The 20,550-nt window shown below is 42.5% G+C and overlaps 1 protein-coding gene across 3 annotated transcripts in view; it reads left to right on the top strand.

Annotated features, from left to right (window-relative positions):
• nos1 (nitric oxide synthase 1 (neuronal)) overlaps positions 1-20,550 on the top strand; it is a 64,888-nt gene that overhangs the window by 28,608 nt on the left and 15,730 nt on the right. For all 3 annotated transcript variants that reach the window (XM_036980173.1, XM_036980172.1, XM_036980174.1), the window contains exons 10-17: positions 305-479; positions 16,625-16,726; positions 16,985-17,179; positions 17,367-17,452; positions 18,367-18,511; positions 19,621-19,725; positions 19,853-19,911; positions 20,349-20,465. In XM_036980173.1, the coding sequence (XP_036836068.1) occupies positions 305-479; positions 16,625-16,726; positions 16,985-17,179; positions 17,367-17,452; positions 18,367-18,511; positions 19,621-19,725; positions 19,853-19,911; positions 20,349-20,465 (984 nt within the window). The remainder of the gene's footprint in view (positions 1-304; positions 480-16,624; positions 16,727-16,984; positions 17,180-17,366; positions 17,453-18,366; positions 18,512-19,620; positions 19,726-19,852; positions 19,912-20,348; positions 20,466-20,550) is intronic.

Below are 20,550 nucleotides of genomic sequence, written 5' to 3'. Positions count from 1 at the left end.
TGCCTCCAGAACAAAATCCATGCTAATATGTCGGCTTTTCACCAAGATAAGAATGTAAAATGTTCAACTCTTAGCAGTATAGAATTGTTGAGATGGAAGCACTTTGAGTTGAACAACAGGAGCCAAGTCAGCTTCAATTAAAGCTGTATATAATATGTACCCTTAAACATCCTCTACATACCTTGAAAACGAACCTATTTATTTGAATCAATTAGTCAAGATATGTCACATTCACCATCACTCCTCCAAAGCTTGACTGTTCATTTGAACGTATCTCTTTGTCTTTCTATGCTTGTGCATACAGGTATGATTGGTTCAAGGACTTGAATCTGAAGTGGTACAGCCTACCTGCTGTATCTAGCATGCTGCTAGAGGTGGGGGGGCTGGAATTCACCGCCTGTCCGTTCAGTGGCTGGTACATGGGTACAGAGATCGGAGTCAGGGACTTCTGTGACAGCTCTCGTTACAACATCTTGGAGGTATTATGATCATTTTCTAAAGCATATCTAAACATTTATAAGCATCCCTTTGGTGGCTGGTACATTGGCACCGAGATTGGTGTCAGGGACTTTAACAGCTCTCGTTACAATGGTTAAATGCCACTATTCTGACCTTCTAATGAGACCATGAGGTATTACAGTGTTGCATATGTTATGCGTGGGGTTTGGAAGGGAATTCGCAAGAGTTGTGAGTGGACTTTTTACTATACAATTTACTATGATAGAAGTAAATCTAGAATCTATAATATGTTTTACTGTAATCTGTTAGGGCTTTTAAATAAATGTTATGATATGTCTTCAATACTTACCAGTCTGGCGGATTAATCTGATACCATGACAGCATACATGCAGAGCTAACATTCATCACTTATTACTCTCAATATTCATGCAATAGGTTTCCATAACACATCAAAATATACCAAACAATATACCAAACATTAAGAACACCTGCTCTTTCCATGACAAACTGACCAGCTGAAAGCTATGATCCCTTATGGATGTCACTTGTTAAATCTTCTTCAATCAGTGTAGATGAAGGGGAGAAGACGGGTTAAAGAAGGATTTTTTTAACCGTGAGACATGGATTGTGTATGTGTGCCATTCAGAGGGTGAATGGTCGAGACAAAATATTTGAGTGCCTTTGAATGGGGTATGGTGGTAGGTGCCAGGCGCACCAGTTTATGTCAAGAACTGCAACGCTGCTGGGTTTTTCATGGTCCAGAGTTTCCCGTCTGTATCAAGAATAGTCCACCACCCAAAGAACATGCAGCCAACTTGACACAACTGTGGGAAGCATTGGCGTCAACATGGGCCAGCATCCCTGTGGAACACTTTAGACACCTTGTAGAGTCTATGCCCTGAATAATTGAGTCTGTTCTGAGGGCAAAAAGGGGGGGGGGGGGGGGGGGGTGTATAATATTTGTGTTTAATTATTTTATTTGTTTTATATCAAAATGGATAGTTTTCTTGGAAGCAGCAAGTCTTCACTCTATTGTTGGTCCGACGATATCTTGTTTTTTCACAAACAGTATGCTGCAGCACGGTGACTAGAGCATGTCAATCTTAGAGGCTGTAGATATAATACGTGGATAAAATATGTACGGATCTGGTTGTGCTGTTGGTATTCAGCCAACGTATTAGCATAACCATTATAATGGCGGTTAGATTTTGTTTTCAGTTCCCAGGCGTAGAGTAACTTGAGCTGTTCTCAGTCATTTCCCCTCGTCTCATGTTCCCATCTCAAGCCCCATGCACCCTTTTCTGCTAAATGCAGGTTTACCCATATACAGAATTATGATATTGTGAGCTACTATGGTAAATGTTCTTATTTTGATGCAGAACATGAGGTACTTCTAAAAGGTTTTTTAAATTTTTATTTTAATGTCTCCATTTTTAGAACATTTCTCCATTTCTAGAATGTAAAATGATGTCTTTAGGGTATTCGGGCTAATTGTGAAATGTGATTTGATACTGACTGCAACCACTTACCCGTCATTCAGGATAGCCTAATCACAACCTGCTTACATGAGGGATAACATTAGTTGCTTGTCTTCTATGTACTGTATTTGATTGTCCATGTTCTATGTAGCTTTACAAACAACAGGACTTACCTGTCACAGGTTTTTCACACCAGTTTACTTGAAGGATAATGTTGAATGCTTATCTTCAATGTAACAGTGAATACGATAGCATTTTGTGAACAGCGATAAGAAGAGTAAAATGTCACCCTAATTGAAATCTCACTTATCCTGTTTGTGCCTTCTGGCAGATAAGGCAGAGTCATGATCTCTCCGCTTCTGATGGTCTAAAGCCTGTTTGGCAGTATGGCCCCAACTTAGCTTCAGTTCTTTCAATTATCTGTCACTGTGGGGATAAACCAGAATTTTTCAAAGTACCTCGAATAACCAATCATACACGTCTGTTCGAGACGGACTGGTCGATTTGCGAATGAGGGAGCCCCTAACCTCATACTAATGAGCCTGCCCTCTGGTAATTTTCACCTCTCTTCCTCACAGAACAGTTATACTTAGCTCTCTTCAGCACGGCTCGATGGGTTTTCCTGTAACTTTTCAGTGCCGTTAAGGTTACACCGCCGAGTGCAGGGTAATCTTTATTGTTGGGTGACTTCACCAAAAGGAACAGTTTTGCTTCAGGTAAGAATTTGCTTCACTGCTTTTATTCCTTCATCTCCTGTTGTAGCTAGCATCACACTGCTAGCTGCTGAGACTTGGATAGCTTAGCTGCAAGGCTTAGCTAACCTGGCTAGCTCTCGGCAAGGCTAGCTATCCTACCGACTAGCTTATCTACCTGGAAGGGTAGAATTACTACTTTGCTCGTACGTTTTGTTAAACCCTCCACCGGCGTTGAGTAGACTGTCCATCCTAGCATCACTGCTTATTGGCCGAGAGCCACTCTTTTGTTTGTAAGAGCAATAGCTTCCTTTGGATAACTTTGTGCTAACTAGCTATGCTAGCAGCCCATGTGGTGATCGCCAGCTATGTTCACATTGTTTATAGGATTAGCTTATCCTGATAGCACTGTGCTAACTAGCTAGGCTTCTAGCCCAAGTGGCGAACGTTAGTCTCTTTTCCCTTTGTTCTTGGATTAGCTGTTTCTTGGAACCATGGAACCTGCTAGCTCTGCCCAGTGGGTACCGAGCAAGGCCCCTGTACCAGCACAATCTTGTCAATGCAGGGTGACCATTTTAGGTGAGGACACACTTCCTGTATGTCGTCTGCCTGGGTGTCTAACACGCGGAAGCAGTGTTCAGTGTCATGCATCCATTGTGTGTATTTTTTGCTGTGAACACCCTCTGCCGTAGAGTGTACAGAGCAGCCCAATGTGGTTCGTCCCACTCTTAACTCAAGCGACGAGACTGCCTCGCAGACCCATCCCTCATGGGCTGGCATCATGATGGCTACCCCAAGGAACTTCACCGACTTTTCCAGGGCTTGGCCCCAGGAGAAGGGGTGGGGGCTCTTCATCGACTAGGATAATAGCGTCCTCCTCCAGACAGCAGCGAAGGAGGAGGGGCAAGCCGCTCTTCTGCCTATAGCGGAGCATCAATGGCATACAGCAAACTCCTCACAGCTATCCCCAGCTTGCCTTGGGAAGCCAAATGCAATTGGTATAAACCTTTAACAGGCACGGTCCAAACCAGACTTGTGTGTTTTTAGGCCACCTTTACTCCACACACAGAGACGCATACACTGCTCTCCCTAGCCCTACATTTGGCAAATCTGACCATAACTATCCTCCTGCTTACAAGCAAAAACTAAAGTAGGAAGTACCAGTGACTCGCTCAATACGGAAGTGGTCCGACGATGCAGATGCTACACTACTGTTTTTCTAGCACAGACTGGAATATTCATCCAATGGCATTGAGGAGTATACCACCTCAGTCACCGGCTTCATCAATAAGTGCATTGAGGACGTTGTCCCCACAGTGACCATACGTACATGTCCCAACCAGAAGCCATTGATTACAGGCAACATCCTCACCAAGCTAAAAAGCTAGAGCTGTCTCTTACAAGGAGCAGGACACTAATCTGGACACTTATAATAAATCCTGCTATACCCTCAGATGAACCATCAAACAGGCAAAGTGTCAATATTGGACTAAGATTGAATCTGTCTACACCGGCTCTGCAGTTCGTCAGATGTGGGCTTGCAAACTATTACGGACTACAAAGGGAAACCCAGACGTGATTTTCCCAGTGACGCGAGCCTACCAGCAGAGCTAAATGCCTTTTATGTTCACTTCGAGGCAAGAAACACTGAAGCATGCATGAGAGCTGTTCCGGATGACTGTGATCACACTCTCCATAGCCGGTGTGAGCAAGACCTTTAAACGGGTCAACATTCACAAGACAGAGGGGCCAGACGGATTGCCAGGGCGTGTACTCCGAGCATGCGCGGACCAACTGGCAAGTGTCTTCACTGACATTTTCAACCTCTGAGTCTGTAATACCAACATGTTTCAAGCAGACCACCAGTCCCTGTACCCAAGAACACTAAGGTAACCTGCCCAAATGACTACCAACCCGTCGGTAGCCATGAAGTGCTTTGAAAGACTGGTTATGGCTCACAGCACCATCATCCCGGAAATCCTAGGGCCACTCCAATTCACATACCGCCCCTGTTCACCCTTGACTGCTTGGCCAAGCATGACTCCAACGCCGTCAGTTTGCTGATGACACAACAGTGGTAGGCCTGATCACCGACAACAATGAGACCGCCTATTTGGAGGAGGTAAAATACCTGTCAGTGTTGTGCCAGGCCAACAATGTCTCCCTCAATGTGAGCAAGACAAAGGATATGATCGTGGACTACAGGAAAAGGAGGGCCGAAAAGGCCCCCATTTACATCGAGAGGGCTGAAGTGGAGCGGGTCGAGAGTTTCAACTTCCTTGGTGTCCACATCACCAACAAACTATCATGGTACAAACATACCAAGACAGTCGTGAAAAGGGCATGACAACACCTTTTCCCCCCTCAGGAGAATGAAACAATTTGGCATGGGTCCCCAGATCCTCAAAGTTCTACAGCTGCAGCATCGAGAGCATCCTGACCGGTTGCATCACCACCTGGTATGGCAATTGCTCGGTATCTGACTGTATGGCGCTACAGAGGGTAGTGCGTACCGCCCAGTACATCATTGGGGATTAGCTTCCTGCCATCCAGGACCTACAGTGGTTCCTCCTTTAAAAGTTGCGAGCTTGCACCGCGGGACTTAAAGGTACCCAGTGTCATGGCTTCATTGCTCCAGACCACCACAAGGGGTAGTTAGAGCACTCATTATGCATTTGGGTCCCAAGGTTTTTATATGACCAATCATATTGAGTGGTTCCAATGACGAATTTTGATGCGAGCCTTCCTTGTGGCGTTCTTCAACACAACATTACGGTGGAACCAGATGTAAGTTGTTATAACATCATAATGAGTCAAGCAAAACATTTACAATTGAAAGGAATATGTTAGTTAATGTAGAGACAAAAGTTTGTGCATATTCCTTTGTCATTAAGTTAATTTACGAAAATCGCTATTTAGCAAGTTATCTGACTAGCTAACATTAGCCAGCTAGCTAGTGTTAGGAGAATGAATTTGTCATTTGTGTTGTTTAATGTTTTTGGGACTCCTGAGAACCAGCAAACCAGGCTGTTATCTTGTGAAAAGGTGGATGTAAAGAATCTAGCTAGCTAAAGCATTTACTGCAAATTGAATGTACAATTGTGTAAGCTTGCCTTGCAATGCAGTTGAAGTAACATAGCTAGCTAACTATGTACTTGATTATTGTGTAGTGGAGGATAAAAATAACTGTATGCCTATGGATGTGTAGCTAGCTACAGTATGTAACCGTTCTGTGTATGAACCCTAAAACGTTAGGTTCTGAACTAATAGTCATACCAATCTATGAACCTCAGCTATCATAATTGTTGTATCAACTTCAAGTCTGAATGGCATTAATGAAGCCTATGGATAGAGTAGAATATAATAACTTTATTGTGCCAAGGATGCAAGTCCTATATACACATGTACTGTAGTTATTACCACGCATGAGATTTCCACATTGTAGCCTGTACATTGAATAATTCACTGATCATGTACTCTTCCTTGGCAAATAAAGGTGCGATTTCAGGTATGAATCTCTGAGACATAATTTTTCAGTCATATCAAACACCATTATTTGAATGATGCTGTGTCTGCTTGTATGTATTACAATTATACACTTCAACAGTGTTTACCGCTCCTGGGACATCAATGATTACACATGGTAACTATGCAATAGACTAGAAACATGATTGATTTGTAATTCATATATACAGAAAAAAACTATGCATATCTAACTCCCTTCATCTGCATTAATCTGAGGACACAGGATAGTATTTCAATGAGATACTTAATTTCAACCAGTGGAGAATGTGAAACGCTTTATTGAAAGAAGTTCATTATCCAGGTGTTATAAATGCATTATAATTGTAATATTATAAATACAAGTTCATTCTGTACTTCAATGCACATATGGTGTGCATTTTAAAACAAGGAAGAAAGACGAGGTGGGGAGAGAGGTAAGAACAGCAGCAGACAGCATATGATTCATGAATTACAGTGCTTCCCAAATATTCTCTCAGTTCATCACAATTGCGGTGTCTCCTAACCATCCTTGGACCCCCAGTTGGCCCGAAGGTTACCTTAAGTGCGGGTGAGGTGGCGATGACGGGACTGGCTTCCTCTCTCACATCAAAACATACCTGCAGACGAGAGAGCATGATTAAGCCTTTTTTTATTTACTCTAACACGCTCAGTCATCTTAAATCAGGAGGTGAAATGCAAAACTGACCCTGGATCATTAACTCTGGGACTACTACATCTCTGTCTATATTTCAATGTAAAGCATCTCCTTAATAATACTTCCTTTTGACCTGACCAAGTGACATCTCACCTATGATCATGCTGTGGCCTCTGTGTCAGCTAGTTCAGATGTGGGAGGGGTTCACCAAAACAGCTGATATAACCTAGAGGATTTAGGGAGAAGGGGAGAGGGATGAACATGTACAACAAGACAGGCAGAGATGGAGAAAAAGAACACAGGACAGTTTAATTACCTCTGGTTGTGGACACGTTTGCCAGCAATAAAGCTTCCACGGCCTGTTTCTCGGAGAGTGAACATCTGGCAATATCTACATTTTCGATATAGATATGAAAACAATAACTGAGATATGACCGTTCAATCTAAAGCAGCAGATGTCATTTTTAGGATACGTCAATACAGCCCAGTGCTGCTTACCTGAGATGCCATCTTCATAGGTATCCGCTTTGACTTCCTTTGTGTCGGAAGAAAGTTGCTTTCAGAACAATTATTTTTGATTGAAAATAAAAAAGATTTTGCTCTCGACAAAAAGACACGTACCTCCATAGCATATAACAATTTGCCTGTGAATAACCACACCTTCATACAAACCTGCTACAGTATGGAGGATTCGAGACACACAACCGAAAATGCTGCCATATCCTGCCTGCACGCCCACAAGCGAGCCACTCAGGAGCAGAATGATGTGTGGAAGAGGGAAAGGAATGCAATAGGAACAGCAATTTGTTGCAAGTTGGGGAGCAGGGCTAATAGCTGAACAATAGACTATACAAGCTTTACTAAAGAATAGTCTAATAGCCGAGCTAGGTGTGAACCCCCCCCCCCCCCCCCCCCCCCTCCTATCACAGACCAGATTTGCCCTAACGACCAAGGGGTAACTTTCTACTCAATGTCATAAAGTAATGACTTTTCAAATAAGTTACCTTGCACGTTATGTTGGCTGACAATTTGTTAGCTACGTTGTCTTTACGAACCACATAGCATATCATTACAACAGTACATCTTCAAATAATATTTTTGCACGAATCTCCTTGCGAATTATTTTGCAGAAGATTGTATCTCCACCAGGCTGGGCAACCTGAGCTTTTGCTATCTCAAAAATATGTTAGCTAGCTACCTAACGTTAGTAGTTCTAAATCAAACTTGCCAGTATATTTCCATCCCTAACTATAACATTTTCCGACAAGATAGAACTGCCAAAGGGGGCGGAGTTAGCCTGCAGAGTTCTGTCTTACTATCCAGGTCTGTGCCCAAACAATTTGAGCTTCTATTTTTAAAAATCCACCTTGCTAGAAACAAGTCTCTCACCGTTGCCGCTTGCTATAGACCACCTTTTGCCCCCAGCTGTGCCCTGGACACCATGTGAATGTGAATTGATTGCCCCCATCGATCTGCAGAGCTTGTGCTGTTAGGTGACCTAAACTGGGACATGCTTAACACCCTGGACATCCTACAATCTAAGCTTGATGCCCTCAATCTCACACAAATTATCAATGAACCTACCAGGAACAACCCCAAATCCGTAAACATGGGCACCCTCATAGGTCCTAACCAACCTGCCCTCCAAATACACCCTGCTGTCTTCAACCAGGATCTCAGCGATCACTGCCTCATTGCCTGCGTCCTTTAATAGGTCTGCGGTCAAACGACCACCCCTCATCACTGTCAAACGCTCCCTAAAACACTTCAGCGAGCAGGCCTTTCTAATCGACCTGGCCCGGGTATCCTGGAAGGATATTGACCTCATTCCATCAGTAGAGGATGCCTGGTTATTCTTTAAAAATGTTTCCTCACAATCTTAAAGCATGCCCCATTCAAAAAATATAGAAACACACCTGACTGCCCTTGACCAGCACAAAAACATCCTGTGGCGTACTGCATTAGCAACGAATATCCCCCGTGGTATGCAACTTTTCAGGGAAGTTAGGAACCAATATACACAGGCAGTTAGGAAAGCAAAGGTTAGCTTTTTCAAACAGAAATGTGCATCCTGTAGAACAAACTCCAAAAAGTTCTGGGACACTGTAAAGTCCATGGAAAATCAGAACACCTCCTCCCAGCTGCCCACTACACTGAGGCTAGGAAACACTGTCCCCACCGATAAATCCACGATAATTGAGAATTTCAATAAGCATTTTCCGACAGCTGGCCATGCTTTCCACCTGGCTACACCTACCCTGGTCAACAGCCCTGCACCCCCCACAGCAACTTGCCCAAGACTCCCCCATTTCTCCTTCACCCAAATCCAGATAGCTGATGTTCTGAAAGAGCAGAAAAAATCTGGACCCCTACAAATCAGCTGGGCTAAACAATCTGGACCCTCTCTTTCTAAAATGATCTGCTGAAATTGTTATTACTAGCCTGTTCAAACTCTCTTTCGTATTGTCTGAGATCCCCAAAGATTGGAAAGCTTCCGCTGTCATCCCCCTCTTCAAAGGGGGAGACACTTTAGTCCCAAACTGTTACAGACCTATATCTATCCTATCCTGCCTTTCTAAAGTCTTCGAAAGCCAAGTTAACAAACAGATCACCGACCATTTCGAATCCCACCGTACCTTCTCCTCTATGCAATCTGGTTTCCGAGCTGGTCATGGGTGCACCTCAGCCACGCTCAAGGTCCTAAACGATATCATAACCGCCATCGATAAGAGACAGTACTGTGCAGCTGTATTCATCAACCTGGCCAGGGCTTTCGACTCTGTCAATCACCACATTCTTATCGACAGACTCAACAGCCTTGGTTTCTCAAATGACTGCCTCGCCTTGTTCACCAACTACTTCTCTGACAGAGTTCAGTGTGTCAAATCGGATGGCCTGTTGTCCGGACCGCTGGCCTTCTCTATGGGGGTGCCACAGGGTTCAATCCTCGGACCGATTATTTTCTCTGTATACATCAATGATGTCGCTCTTGCTGCTGGTGATTCTCTGATCCACCTCTACGCAGACAACACCATTCTGTATACTTCTGGCCCTTCTTTGGACACTGTGATAACTAACCTCCAGACGAGCTTCAATGCCATACAACTCTCCTTCCGTGGCCTCCAACTGCTCTGAAATGCAAGCAAAACTAAATGCATGCTCTTCAACCAATCGCTGCCCGCCTGTCCAGCATCACTACTCTAGACGGTTCTGACTTATGTGGAATATTTGGACAACAACAAATACCTAGGTGTGTGGTTAGATTGTGAACTCTCCTTCCCGACTCACATTAAGCATCTAATCCAAAATTAAATCTAGAATCGGCTTCCTATTTCGCAACAAAGCATCCTTCACTCATGCTGCCAAACATACCCACATAAAACTGACTATCCTACCGATCCTTGACTTCGGCGATGTCATTTACAAAATAGCCTCCAACACTCTACTCAGCAAACTGGATGTAGTCTATCACAGTGCCATCCGTGTCGTCACCAAAGCCCCATATACTACCCACCACTGCGAGCTGTATGCTCTCGTTGGCTGGCCCTCGCTTCATATCCGTCGCCAAACCCACTGGCTCCATGTCATCTATGAGTCTTTGCTAGGTAAAGCTCCACCTTATCTCAGCTCGCTGGTCACCATAGCAGCACCCACCCATAGCACGCGCTCCAGCAGGTATATTTCACTGGTCACCCCCAATGCCAATTCCTCTTTTGGCCTCCTTTCCTTCCAGTTCTCTGCTGCCAATGACTGGAACGATCTGCAAAAATCACTGAAGCTGGAGACTCATATCTCCCTCCCTAGCTTTAACTTCTTGCGTCGCGCAAACCCGTATCCGGGAGCGTAATCATAGCCTCAAGCTCATTACCATAACGCAACGTTAACTATTCATGAAAATCGCAAATGAAATGAAAGAAATATATTGACTCACAAGCTTAGCCTTTTGTTAACAACACTGTCATCTCAGAATTTCAAAATATGCTTTTCAACCAGAGCTACACAAGCATTTGTGTAAGAGTATTGATAGCTAGCATAGCATTAAGCCTAGCATTCAGCAGGCAACATTTTCACAAAAACAAAAGCATTCAAATAAAATAATTTACCTTTGAAGAACTTCGGATGTTTTCAATGAGGAGACTCTCAGTTAGATAGCAAATGTTCATTTTTTCCAAAAAGATTATTTGTGTAGGAGAAATCGCTCCGTTTTGTTCATCACGTTTGGCTAAGAAAAAAACCCGAAAATTAAGTCATTACAACGGCAAACTTTTTTCCAAATTAACTCCATAATATCGACAGAAACATGGCAAACGTTGTTTAGAATCAATCCTCAAGGTGTTTTTCACATACAGTGCCTTGCGAAAGTATTCGGCCCCCTTGAACTTTGCGACCTTTTGCCACATTTCAGGCTTCAAACATAAAGATATAAAACTGTATTATTTTGTGAAGAATCAACAACAAGTGGGACACAATCATGAAGTGGAACGACATTTATTGGATATTTCAAACTTTTTTAACAAATCAAAAACTGAAAAATTGGGCGTACAAAATTATTCAGCCCCTTTACTTCCAGTGCAGCAAACTCTCTCCAGAAGTTCAGTGAGGATCTCTGAATGATCCAATGTTGACCTAAATGACTAATGATGATAAATACAATCCACCTGTGTGTAATCAAGTCTCCGTATAAATGCACCTGCACTGTGATAGTCTCAGAGGTCCGTTAAAAGCGCAGAGAGCATCATGAAGAACAAGGAACACACCAGGCAGGTCCGAGATACTGTTGTAAAGAAGTTTAAAGCCGGATTTGGATACAAAAATATTTCCCAAGCTTTAAACATCCCAAGGAGCACTGTGCAAGCGATAATATTGAAATGGAAGGAGTATCAGACCACTGCAAATCTACCAAGACCTTGCCGTCCCTCTAAACTTTCAGCTCAAACAAGGAGAAGACTGATCAGAGATGCAGCCATGAGGCCCATGTTCACTCTGGATGAACTGCAGAGATCTACAGCTGAGGTGGGAGACTCTGTCCATAGGACAACAATCAGTCGTATATTGCACAAATCTGGCCTTTATGGAAGAGTGGCAAGAAGAAAGCCATTTCTTAAAGATATCCATAAAAAGTGTCGTTTAAAGTTTGCCACAAGCCACCTGGGAGACACACCAAACATGTGGAAGAAGGTGCTCTGGTCAGATGAAACCAAAATTGAACTTTTTGGCAACAATGCAAAACGTTATGTTTGGCGTAAAAGCAACACAGCTGAACACACCATCCCCACTGTCAAACATGGTGGTGGCAGCATCATGGTTTGGGCCTGCTTTTCTTCAGCAGAGACAGGGAAGATGGTTAAAATTGATGGAAAGATGGATGGAGCCAAATACAGGACCATTCAGGAAGAAAACCTGATGGAGTCTGCAAAAGATCTGAGACTGGGACGGAGATTTGTCTTCCAACAAGACAATGATGCAAAACATAAAGCAAAATCTACAATGGAATGGCCAAGTCAAAGTCCAGACCTGAATCCAATCGAGAATCTGTGGAAAGAACTGAAAACTGCTGTTCACAAATGCTCTCCATCCAACCTCACTGAGCTCGAGCTGTTTTGCAAGGAGGAATGGGGAAAAATGTCAGTCTCTCGATGTGCAAAACTGATAGAGACATACCCCAAGCGACTTACAGCTGTAATCGCAGCAAAAGGTGGCGCTACAAAGTATTAACTTAAGGGGGCTGAATAATTTTGCACGCCCAATTTTTCAGTTTTTGATTTGTTAAAAAAGTTTGAAATATCCAATAAATGTCGTTCCACTTCATGATTGTGTCCCACTTGTTGTTGATTCTTCACAAAAAAATACAGTTTTATATTTTTATGTTTGAAGCCTGAAATGTGGCAAAAGGTCGCAAAGTTCAAGGGGGCCGAATACTTTCGCAAGGCACTGTATCTATTCGATGATAAATAATTCGTGGCAGTTGGGTTTCTCCTCGGAAGCAAATGGAAAAATACACGCAGCTGGAGATTACGCAATAATTGCGACGGAGGACACCAAGCGAGCACCTGGTAGATGTAGTGTAAAATGGTCAATCTTCCAATGATATGCCTACAAATACGTCACAATGCTGCAGACACCTTGGGGAAACAACAGAAAGTGTAAGCTCATTCCTGTCGCATTCACAGCCATATAAGGAGACATTGGAACACAGCTCCTTCAAAATCTGGGGCATTTCCTGTTTGAAATTTCATCTTGGTTTCACCTGTAGCATCAGTTCTGTGGCACTCACAGATAATATCTTTGCAGTTTTGGAAACGTCAGTGTTTTCTTTCCAAAGCTGTCAATTAAATGCATAGTCGAGCATCTTTTCGTGACAAAATATATTGTTTAAAACGGGAAAGTTTTTTTATCCAAAAATTAAAAGAGCGCCCCCTATATCGAAGAAGTTAAGCACCAGCTGTCAGAGCAGTTCACACATCACTGCACCTGTACATAGCCCATCTGTAAATAGCCCATCCAACTACCTCATCCCCATACTGTTATTTATTTTGCTCCTGTGCACCCCAGTATCTACTTGCACACTCCTCTTCTACACATCGATCACTCCAGTGTTTAATTGCTATATTGTAACTATTTCGCCACTATGGCCTATTTATTGCCTTATCCTACCTCATTTGCACACACTGTGTGTATATATACACCTTTTCTATTGTATTATTGACTGTACGTTTGTTTATTCCATGTGTAACTCTGTTGTTTGTTTGTGTCACACTGCTTTGCTTTATCTTGGAAAGGTCGCAGTTGTAAATGAGAACTTGTTCTCAACTAGCCTACCTGGTTAAATAATGGTAAAATAAAAAATAAAGATTAACTATAGGCTATCTAAATAATTGACTTGATTATTCTCGTCCATCTTAGCTAAATGGTATAGTCTTTGTGCTTTCTCAATGGATATTCGGGTGCTTTTGTAAATTCGCTCTGGCTATCTATAGGCTGGACAATAGAACGAGTCAAAATTCACTCAAGGCTGAAAAACGGCTTAAGAAAGTTGGCTAAACTGGAACACTAGCGCGAGTCCATTGAAAATGAATGAAATCTAACATTCGCAGAGCCTGTTTTGACTGGAGTGATGCTTAGAATTCTATTAAATGTATCCCATTTTATTTTACCACTACAATCTGTTCGTCGGACAAAACTGGAGAAAAACTACTTGTGTAGAAAGTAAACATCCGCACCTCGAAATGTGTCAACTGTGCTTATGTCTGTGTAATGAAAAATTAGGGAAAAAATAAGCATTTCTGACTATTTCTGGTCTAGGGATCGATGACAAACAAGCTCACTGCCCAGACTTACATAATTACAAAGAGGAGATTCTCCTGATTTTAAAATGGCGCCCGTGTAACAGTTTTAGCTTTCGTTCCTCTCCTTGTCCTTACCTGGGTCACACCAGGGACCCTCTACACACATAGACAACAGCTACCCTTGAAGCATCGATAACCATCGCTCCACAAAAGCCGCGGTCCTTGCAGAGCAAGGGGAACAACTACTTCCAGGTCTCAGCGTGAGTGACGTCACCAATTGAACGTGCACCCCGCTAACTAGCTCAAATCAAATTTTATTTGTCACATGCAAATGGTTAGCAGATGTTAATGCTAGTGTAGCGAAATGCTTGTGCTTCTAGTTCCGACCATGCAGTAATATCTAACAAGTAATCTAACCTAACAATTTCACAACAACTACCTTATACACACAAGTGTAAAGGAATGAATAATATGTACATACATTTTTATGAATGAATGATGGCCTAACGGCATAGGCAAGATGCAGTAGATGGTATAGAGTACAGTATATACATATGATATGAGTAATGTAGGGTATGTAAACATTATACAAAGTGGCATTGTTTAAAGTGGCTGGTGATAGATTTATTACATCAATTTTTTCATTATTAAAGTGGCTAGAGTTGAGTCAGTATGTTGGCAGCAGCCACTCAGTTAGTGATGGCTGTTTAACAGTCTGATGGCCTTGAGATAGAAGCTGTTTTTCAATATATACGACTGTGATTATGATCGAAGAGAATTCTCTTGGTAGATAATGCGGTCGGCATTTGATTGTAAGGAATTCTGAGTCAGGTGAACAAAAGGACTTGAGTTCCTGTATGTTGTTATGATCACACCACGTCTCGTTAATCATAAGGCATGCATACATACCTGCAATTTCACACCGGTTACACCTGACTTGAAAAAAAATCTAAATATACACATTGCAAGATATTTGGCGAAATAGACAGACATGCCTATATTTCCCCATAGAAAATAATGGGAAGACCACAGAGTTCCAATATTATTTTTGTTTACATTTTAACTATAAAACAACGTGAGCAGGTCTCATTGCCAAAAATAGCGAAGCAGGCGTTGTCAAGTTGAACAATAAGCTGGGAATAGAACGTTCGGAAGGCGGGTTGGTGCCACGGTGCTCAATTGAACTAATAGCAGCTGGCAGGGTGAAAAATGCACTAAAATGAAGCCTGGTTTTTTTTGCGATTACTTCAAAGCGACTGCTTTACCAGCTCTGCTAGGGTGAGTAAAATGGTTAGTGGTCTCATTTGTGTCTGGAAGTAGCTAGCCAACATTAGCTTGGGTGCTTGACTGCCGTCAACGCTCAAATCAACCCTACTCTTCGGCCCAAACGTCCAGTGTGCGCTCCGAGAGCGAAACGGTCTGAATTTACAAACGGACAATTTTTCTCTGAATGGAAACACCATAATATTAATTAAATTAATTAAGCCAAATTTCTTAAAATCAAATCCCATATACTATGTTATTACAAAAAAGGTTTTAAATTCTCTGGTAATGCCAATACAGAATACTGTAATGAAACAGGCAGGGAGCAGGTCTCAAACCCTCAAACTTCTAGCCTGAAGTCCAGCTGTGCCGCAAAAGCATGTAGACTCAATCTACTAGAGACCTCCTGGGCACTGTTCAAGGGCATCTTCTTGCAGGAGATTTGTGATGCGGCTTGTTGGGCATCCCCTCCTACTTTTATGAAGTTCTACCGACATCACTGTGCCTTCATTGGTGCGTACTTTTGATTTGATTTACTGTCCTCATTGCCTCTGAGGGTTAATATTGAGACTGTCCTTCTTCATAGAGCATGTGTGATTACAGGAGTTGGTCATATCCCACAGTGAGATGTTAAAGCAAATAATTGAAAAAGTATGTTGATATTATGAGTGAGACATCTCACTTGAGCTGGACGTCATTGTCAAAAATCCATGTCGCGATAAATTGCCTGAATTGATGCGTTAACAATACCTAAATATAAGTTTATAACATTAAGGTGCACCGTTTTTTTTTTTTTTTGTACTACTACTACTACGGTGGTTGTAGCTATCAGTTGTCCCATTAACAATTACCCATATTAGCAAACTTATTTAATTTCAAACTTCACATTTCTCTAGTATAGGCTACTTATCGTAATGAACGATATCAGCTAAATGCCTGCGATAAGTGATCGGTATGGTCGGTGTCGATCATTTTGGGTTTATCGTTCCAGCTCTACATCTCACCACATTCCCCTACTCGCAAGAGTGTAAGGAAGTTTGACACACTCAAGAATGATCAGAGGGCAGGCGAGGGGCTTTTTAGTATGAGGGGAGAGGCTCCATCATTTCCCCACTCGACCTGTTGGTCTCCAACAGACGTGTATAATTGTTCCTTCAAGCTACTTCTGGTGAATCGGCATAGTGCGATGTCTCACTCGTAATATCGGAGAACTGGGGTTACGCAAATAACCTTAAGTTATCAACAACAGTTATTGTTATTACAATATTGTCTTGCCCTGTCCAATAGGAAGTGGCCAGTCTGATGGCTCTGGATACCAGAAAGACCTCTTCTCTGTGGAAGGACCAGGCACTGGTGGAGATCAACATAGCAGTCCTCTACAGTTTTCAGGTGATTGCCAAGTGTTCTTCTATTGTATTATCTGCACATTTCTAGACTGTATATAAATTAAAGCCTAAAGCATTATTCTTTAGAAGTCTTTACATTCAGTTAGAAATTGTGGAATCTCGGCACCCAGAACCAATGTTAAGGATGTCACGAGGGACGAGAAATAAAGGTGAAATAGTATGTACTACTAAATGTCAACCTGAAACAATTGCAATGATTGAATTCCTCAGACAGGAACTGATCGCCATTATATGTTCCCAGTCTTCTAAGGTAACCATAGTGGACCACCACTCTGCCACAGAGTCCTTCATGAAGCACATGGAGAATGAGATCAGGGTGCGGGGGGGCTGCCCGGGGGACTGGGTCTGGATTGTACCCCCAATGTCTGGAAGCATCACCCCAGTTTTTCACCAGGAGATGCTCAACTATCGCCTCACGCCATCCTTCGAGTATCAGGTGAGGAGGAAGGAGAGTTAGTGTGGCCAGGTCAAAGTAAAATATTTTCTTATACTTTAGCAGCGTATTTGACATACAGTATGTATTTGACCCCAGGTCAGGATCAGAATATGTCCTTCAAATGTACAGTAATGCCATCCACTAATCTGTATGCTAAGACTATTGTAACTTTGTCTCTCTGCTACAGGCTGACCCATGGAATAACCATGTGTGGAAAGTAAACAATGGGACACCCACCAAGAAAAGAGCCATTGGCTTCAAGAAACTGGCCAAGTGAGTAGAGAGAGAGAGTCTTTTCATTACGCCTTAGGACAACATTATGCTTCACCTAGATTGGGGTCAGAGGTCGTCTGTGCAGTCCTGCTTGCTTTTTAGACTGAAGTGCCCACTTGTTTCCTAGTCCTCCATTTGGGACTAAGAACTATGACTAAATATAGTATGTTAGTGATTTTGTGTCTTATTAGCTCCACTGTAATGTCCAGAGTTCTAGACAGTCATGGAAATGTATTGTACATGTTGTCTATTTATAGTCTTTGTCATATCAAGACTCTGGATTATTCACTACACAACTAGAAATATAAATTTTTTCCAAAACAGAGATTTATGGTTCTTCGGTTGAAGGGTACAATTATATTATAGGGCGGTCAGCTGGTCACCTTTATGTCTGTTTATCCTCCATTTGCTCTTATGCTCCTTTTTTTGCCACTCGTTGAATGGGATGGGATGAGACGAGGTAGTGGTACAGACACAGGGAGGAGAGGAAGCTGATCTACTCAATGGTGTAATTCACTCAATCAACCCCAAAGGGAGTAATCAGAACGATGGTGAAATATAAGCGTTTAGCTTTTTCCGTTCTTTCGTGCGTTGGGTGGGTTCTGAGTTATTATTGGAATTGCCCCGAGGATACGACGAGCTATGATTGCCATCCGCTGTTTAGTCATGACATGCAGCACTGCCTGTCTGCTCGAGCGAACCACACGAGCACGGAAGTAAGCTAGTAAGCTACAGTAGGCATCTGAGTTTAGGGTCTGTTTTGCCCTTGATCACTGGTGCCTATGATTTAACTTCCGTTTTTTATTTCTGGTTACATGATATCAAACCTTTCATGAATGAACCATTTTAAAGTGTTTATTTATAGCCATTTTATTATGTTGTGAATTATAAATGTATTGTCTCTGTGTGTGCAGGGCTGTGAAGTTTTCAGCCAAGCTAATGGGCCAGGCCATGGCTAAGAGAGTCAAAGCTACGATACTATTCGCCACCGAGACCGGAAAGTCTCAAGACTATGCAAAAACCTTATGTGAGATTTTCAAGCATGCCTTTGATGCAAAGGTAACTTTTTTACATTTTTTAGATAGCTACCACACAAGTTCAATTTGAGTTGATGTGTCATGTCTATTTGTGATCTTGAATAGAACATAAAAAAAGCCTACTTCAAAACATCCCCCTTAACTCCTTTGAGATTTTGAAGCATGCCTTTTTAAGGCAAAAGTAAACCACACAATTTGACTGAGTTTGTGTCATGTCTTTTTTTTGTGGACTTTCTTGAATGACAAAGCTGAGGCCTGCAGATTTGAAAAAAAAGCGAGGAGACAGTTTTCACACCAAGAAGGCGAAGTTACACGGAAATGTGTCTTTTGTCACTTTCCCATTCCCTCTCATGCAGCAAAGCGCCAGGGGACACAGCGACGGAATCAACCCAGCCAAGCGTTGAGCTGTAGTTTAAGATAAGATCATAAAACACTGCGGGCTGTGTAAATGTGTTTGGAAAAAAAAATCACAATAAAAACACACAGCTCTGCGGTTCTCAATCATCTAGTGTTTCCCTCCAGGACATCACATCTTCTGTTTCGTCTTCCTATTTGTTAATGTAATCAATCATACGAGAGGAAAGGATCTTCTTGTACTTGAGTCAGACAGGCAGATGCAGAGCGGATGAATGACTGGGCTGGGTTGTGCATTTCCTCTCTTCCTCCCTGTCGTCTTGTCCATCCCCTGTTTCCTCTCGTTCTCTCGGCATGATGGCCCGTAGGCATGAAGGCTGCTAGAGTCAGATGGCGAGTCTGATGCCTGGTTGTTAATTGTATTGCGGCACATTATCACCTTGTTAATGCAAGTAGTGTTCGTTAGATACTAGTGCTCTATGGCCTCAGGTCCTGGGCACATGACCTTGTGGAATGTTTATGTGGTCTTTGACAGAGGAGGGAAAGGTTGAAGAGAAGTTACTTCCTGGTATCTTAAAATGTGTAACTTGAAATTTGGTTTTGTCCTTAGTGTCTCTGTGGTATTTTGGTAAAACTGAGTATTTTTCTGTCTTGAATATCTGCCGATTTTTTGTTTGTGGGAAATTTTAAATGCGTTTTCTATTTTGTTTTATTTCAAAATGGCTCTGGTTCACATCACAATGATGACATCTTGATTGACACGCTCCACTACTATAGGTAATGTCAATGGATGAGTACGACATGGTGGACCTGGAGCATGAAACACTTGTGTTGGCGGTGACCAGCACCTTTGGTAATGGAGATCCACCTGAAAATGGAGAGGTATGATTGACCAGTACTGTGTGTGTGTGTGTTTAATTCACACAACTACAGTATATACCATCTGTATTTTGGTTACGTTTACATAAGGTAAACCTGCAAACGATTGACTGAGTGTGTTTGTGTATAGAAATTCGGAGCTGCCTTGATGGAGATGAGACATCCAACATCTAACACAGAGGACCGAAAGTGAGTGCCCATTCAAACAGAGCATGGGTTTTTATGGTATGCGTCCCAAATGGCACCCCATTCCCTATATAGTACACTACTTTTGACCAGGGCCCATAGTGGGTAGTGCACTATATAGGGAATAGGGTGCCAATTGGGATGTAATCATGGCTGCAGTAATCCTGAGACATCCTCATACAGATTCACAGCTTTACTTCTCATCACTTAACTGCAATAGATATTTTTTTGTGTACTTGTGCCCTTGAGTAAGACCATTAACCCCTAAAATAGCTCCAGGGGTGCTGCACTGCGACTGACCCTGTGCTCCTCCAAAAATGGGTGTTTGTTTTTTGCCTGGGGTTGGGTGGAGAGCAGAAGTATTTGTCTCTGCAATGGACTAATAAAGTACTATTCTATACTGCGAGTGTACTTGTTGTCCCTGTATCTGCCTCTCTCAGGAGTTACAAGGTGCGTTTCAACAGCGTGTCCTCCTACTCAGACACCCGCAAATCCTCCAGTGATGAACCTGAGCCCAGGGTCAACTTTGAAAGCACCGGACCCCTCGCCAACGTCAGGTACAGTAAGCAAGCCCAAGATTATGTCAAACAAAATCTGATTGGATGGAAGGGCTAGATTCTATCAGATCCGCACTAGGTGACA

This window comes from Oncorhynchus mykiss, chromosome 6 (assembly GCF_013265735.2).
Source record: "Oncorhynchus mykiss isolate Arlee chromosome 6, USDA_OmykA_1.1, whole genome shotgun sequence".
Classification (NCBI taxonomy): domain Eukaryota; kingdom Metazoa; phylum Chordata; class Actinopteri; order Salmoniformes; family Salmonidae; genus Oncorhynchus; species Oncorhynchus mykiss.
This window is presented reverse-complemented; position numbering and strand designations above follow the sequence as displayed.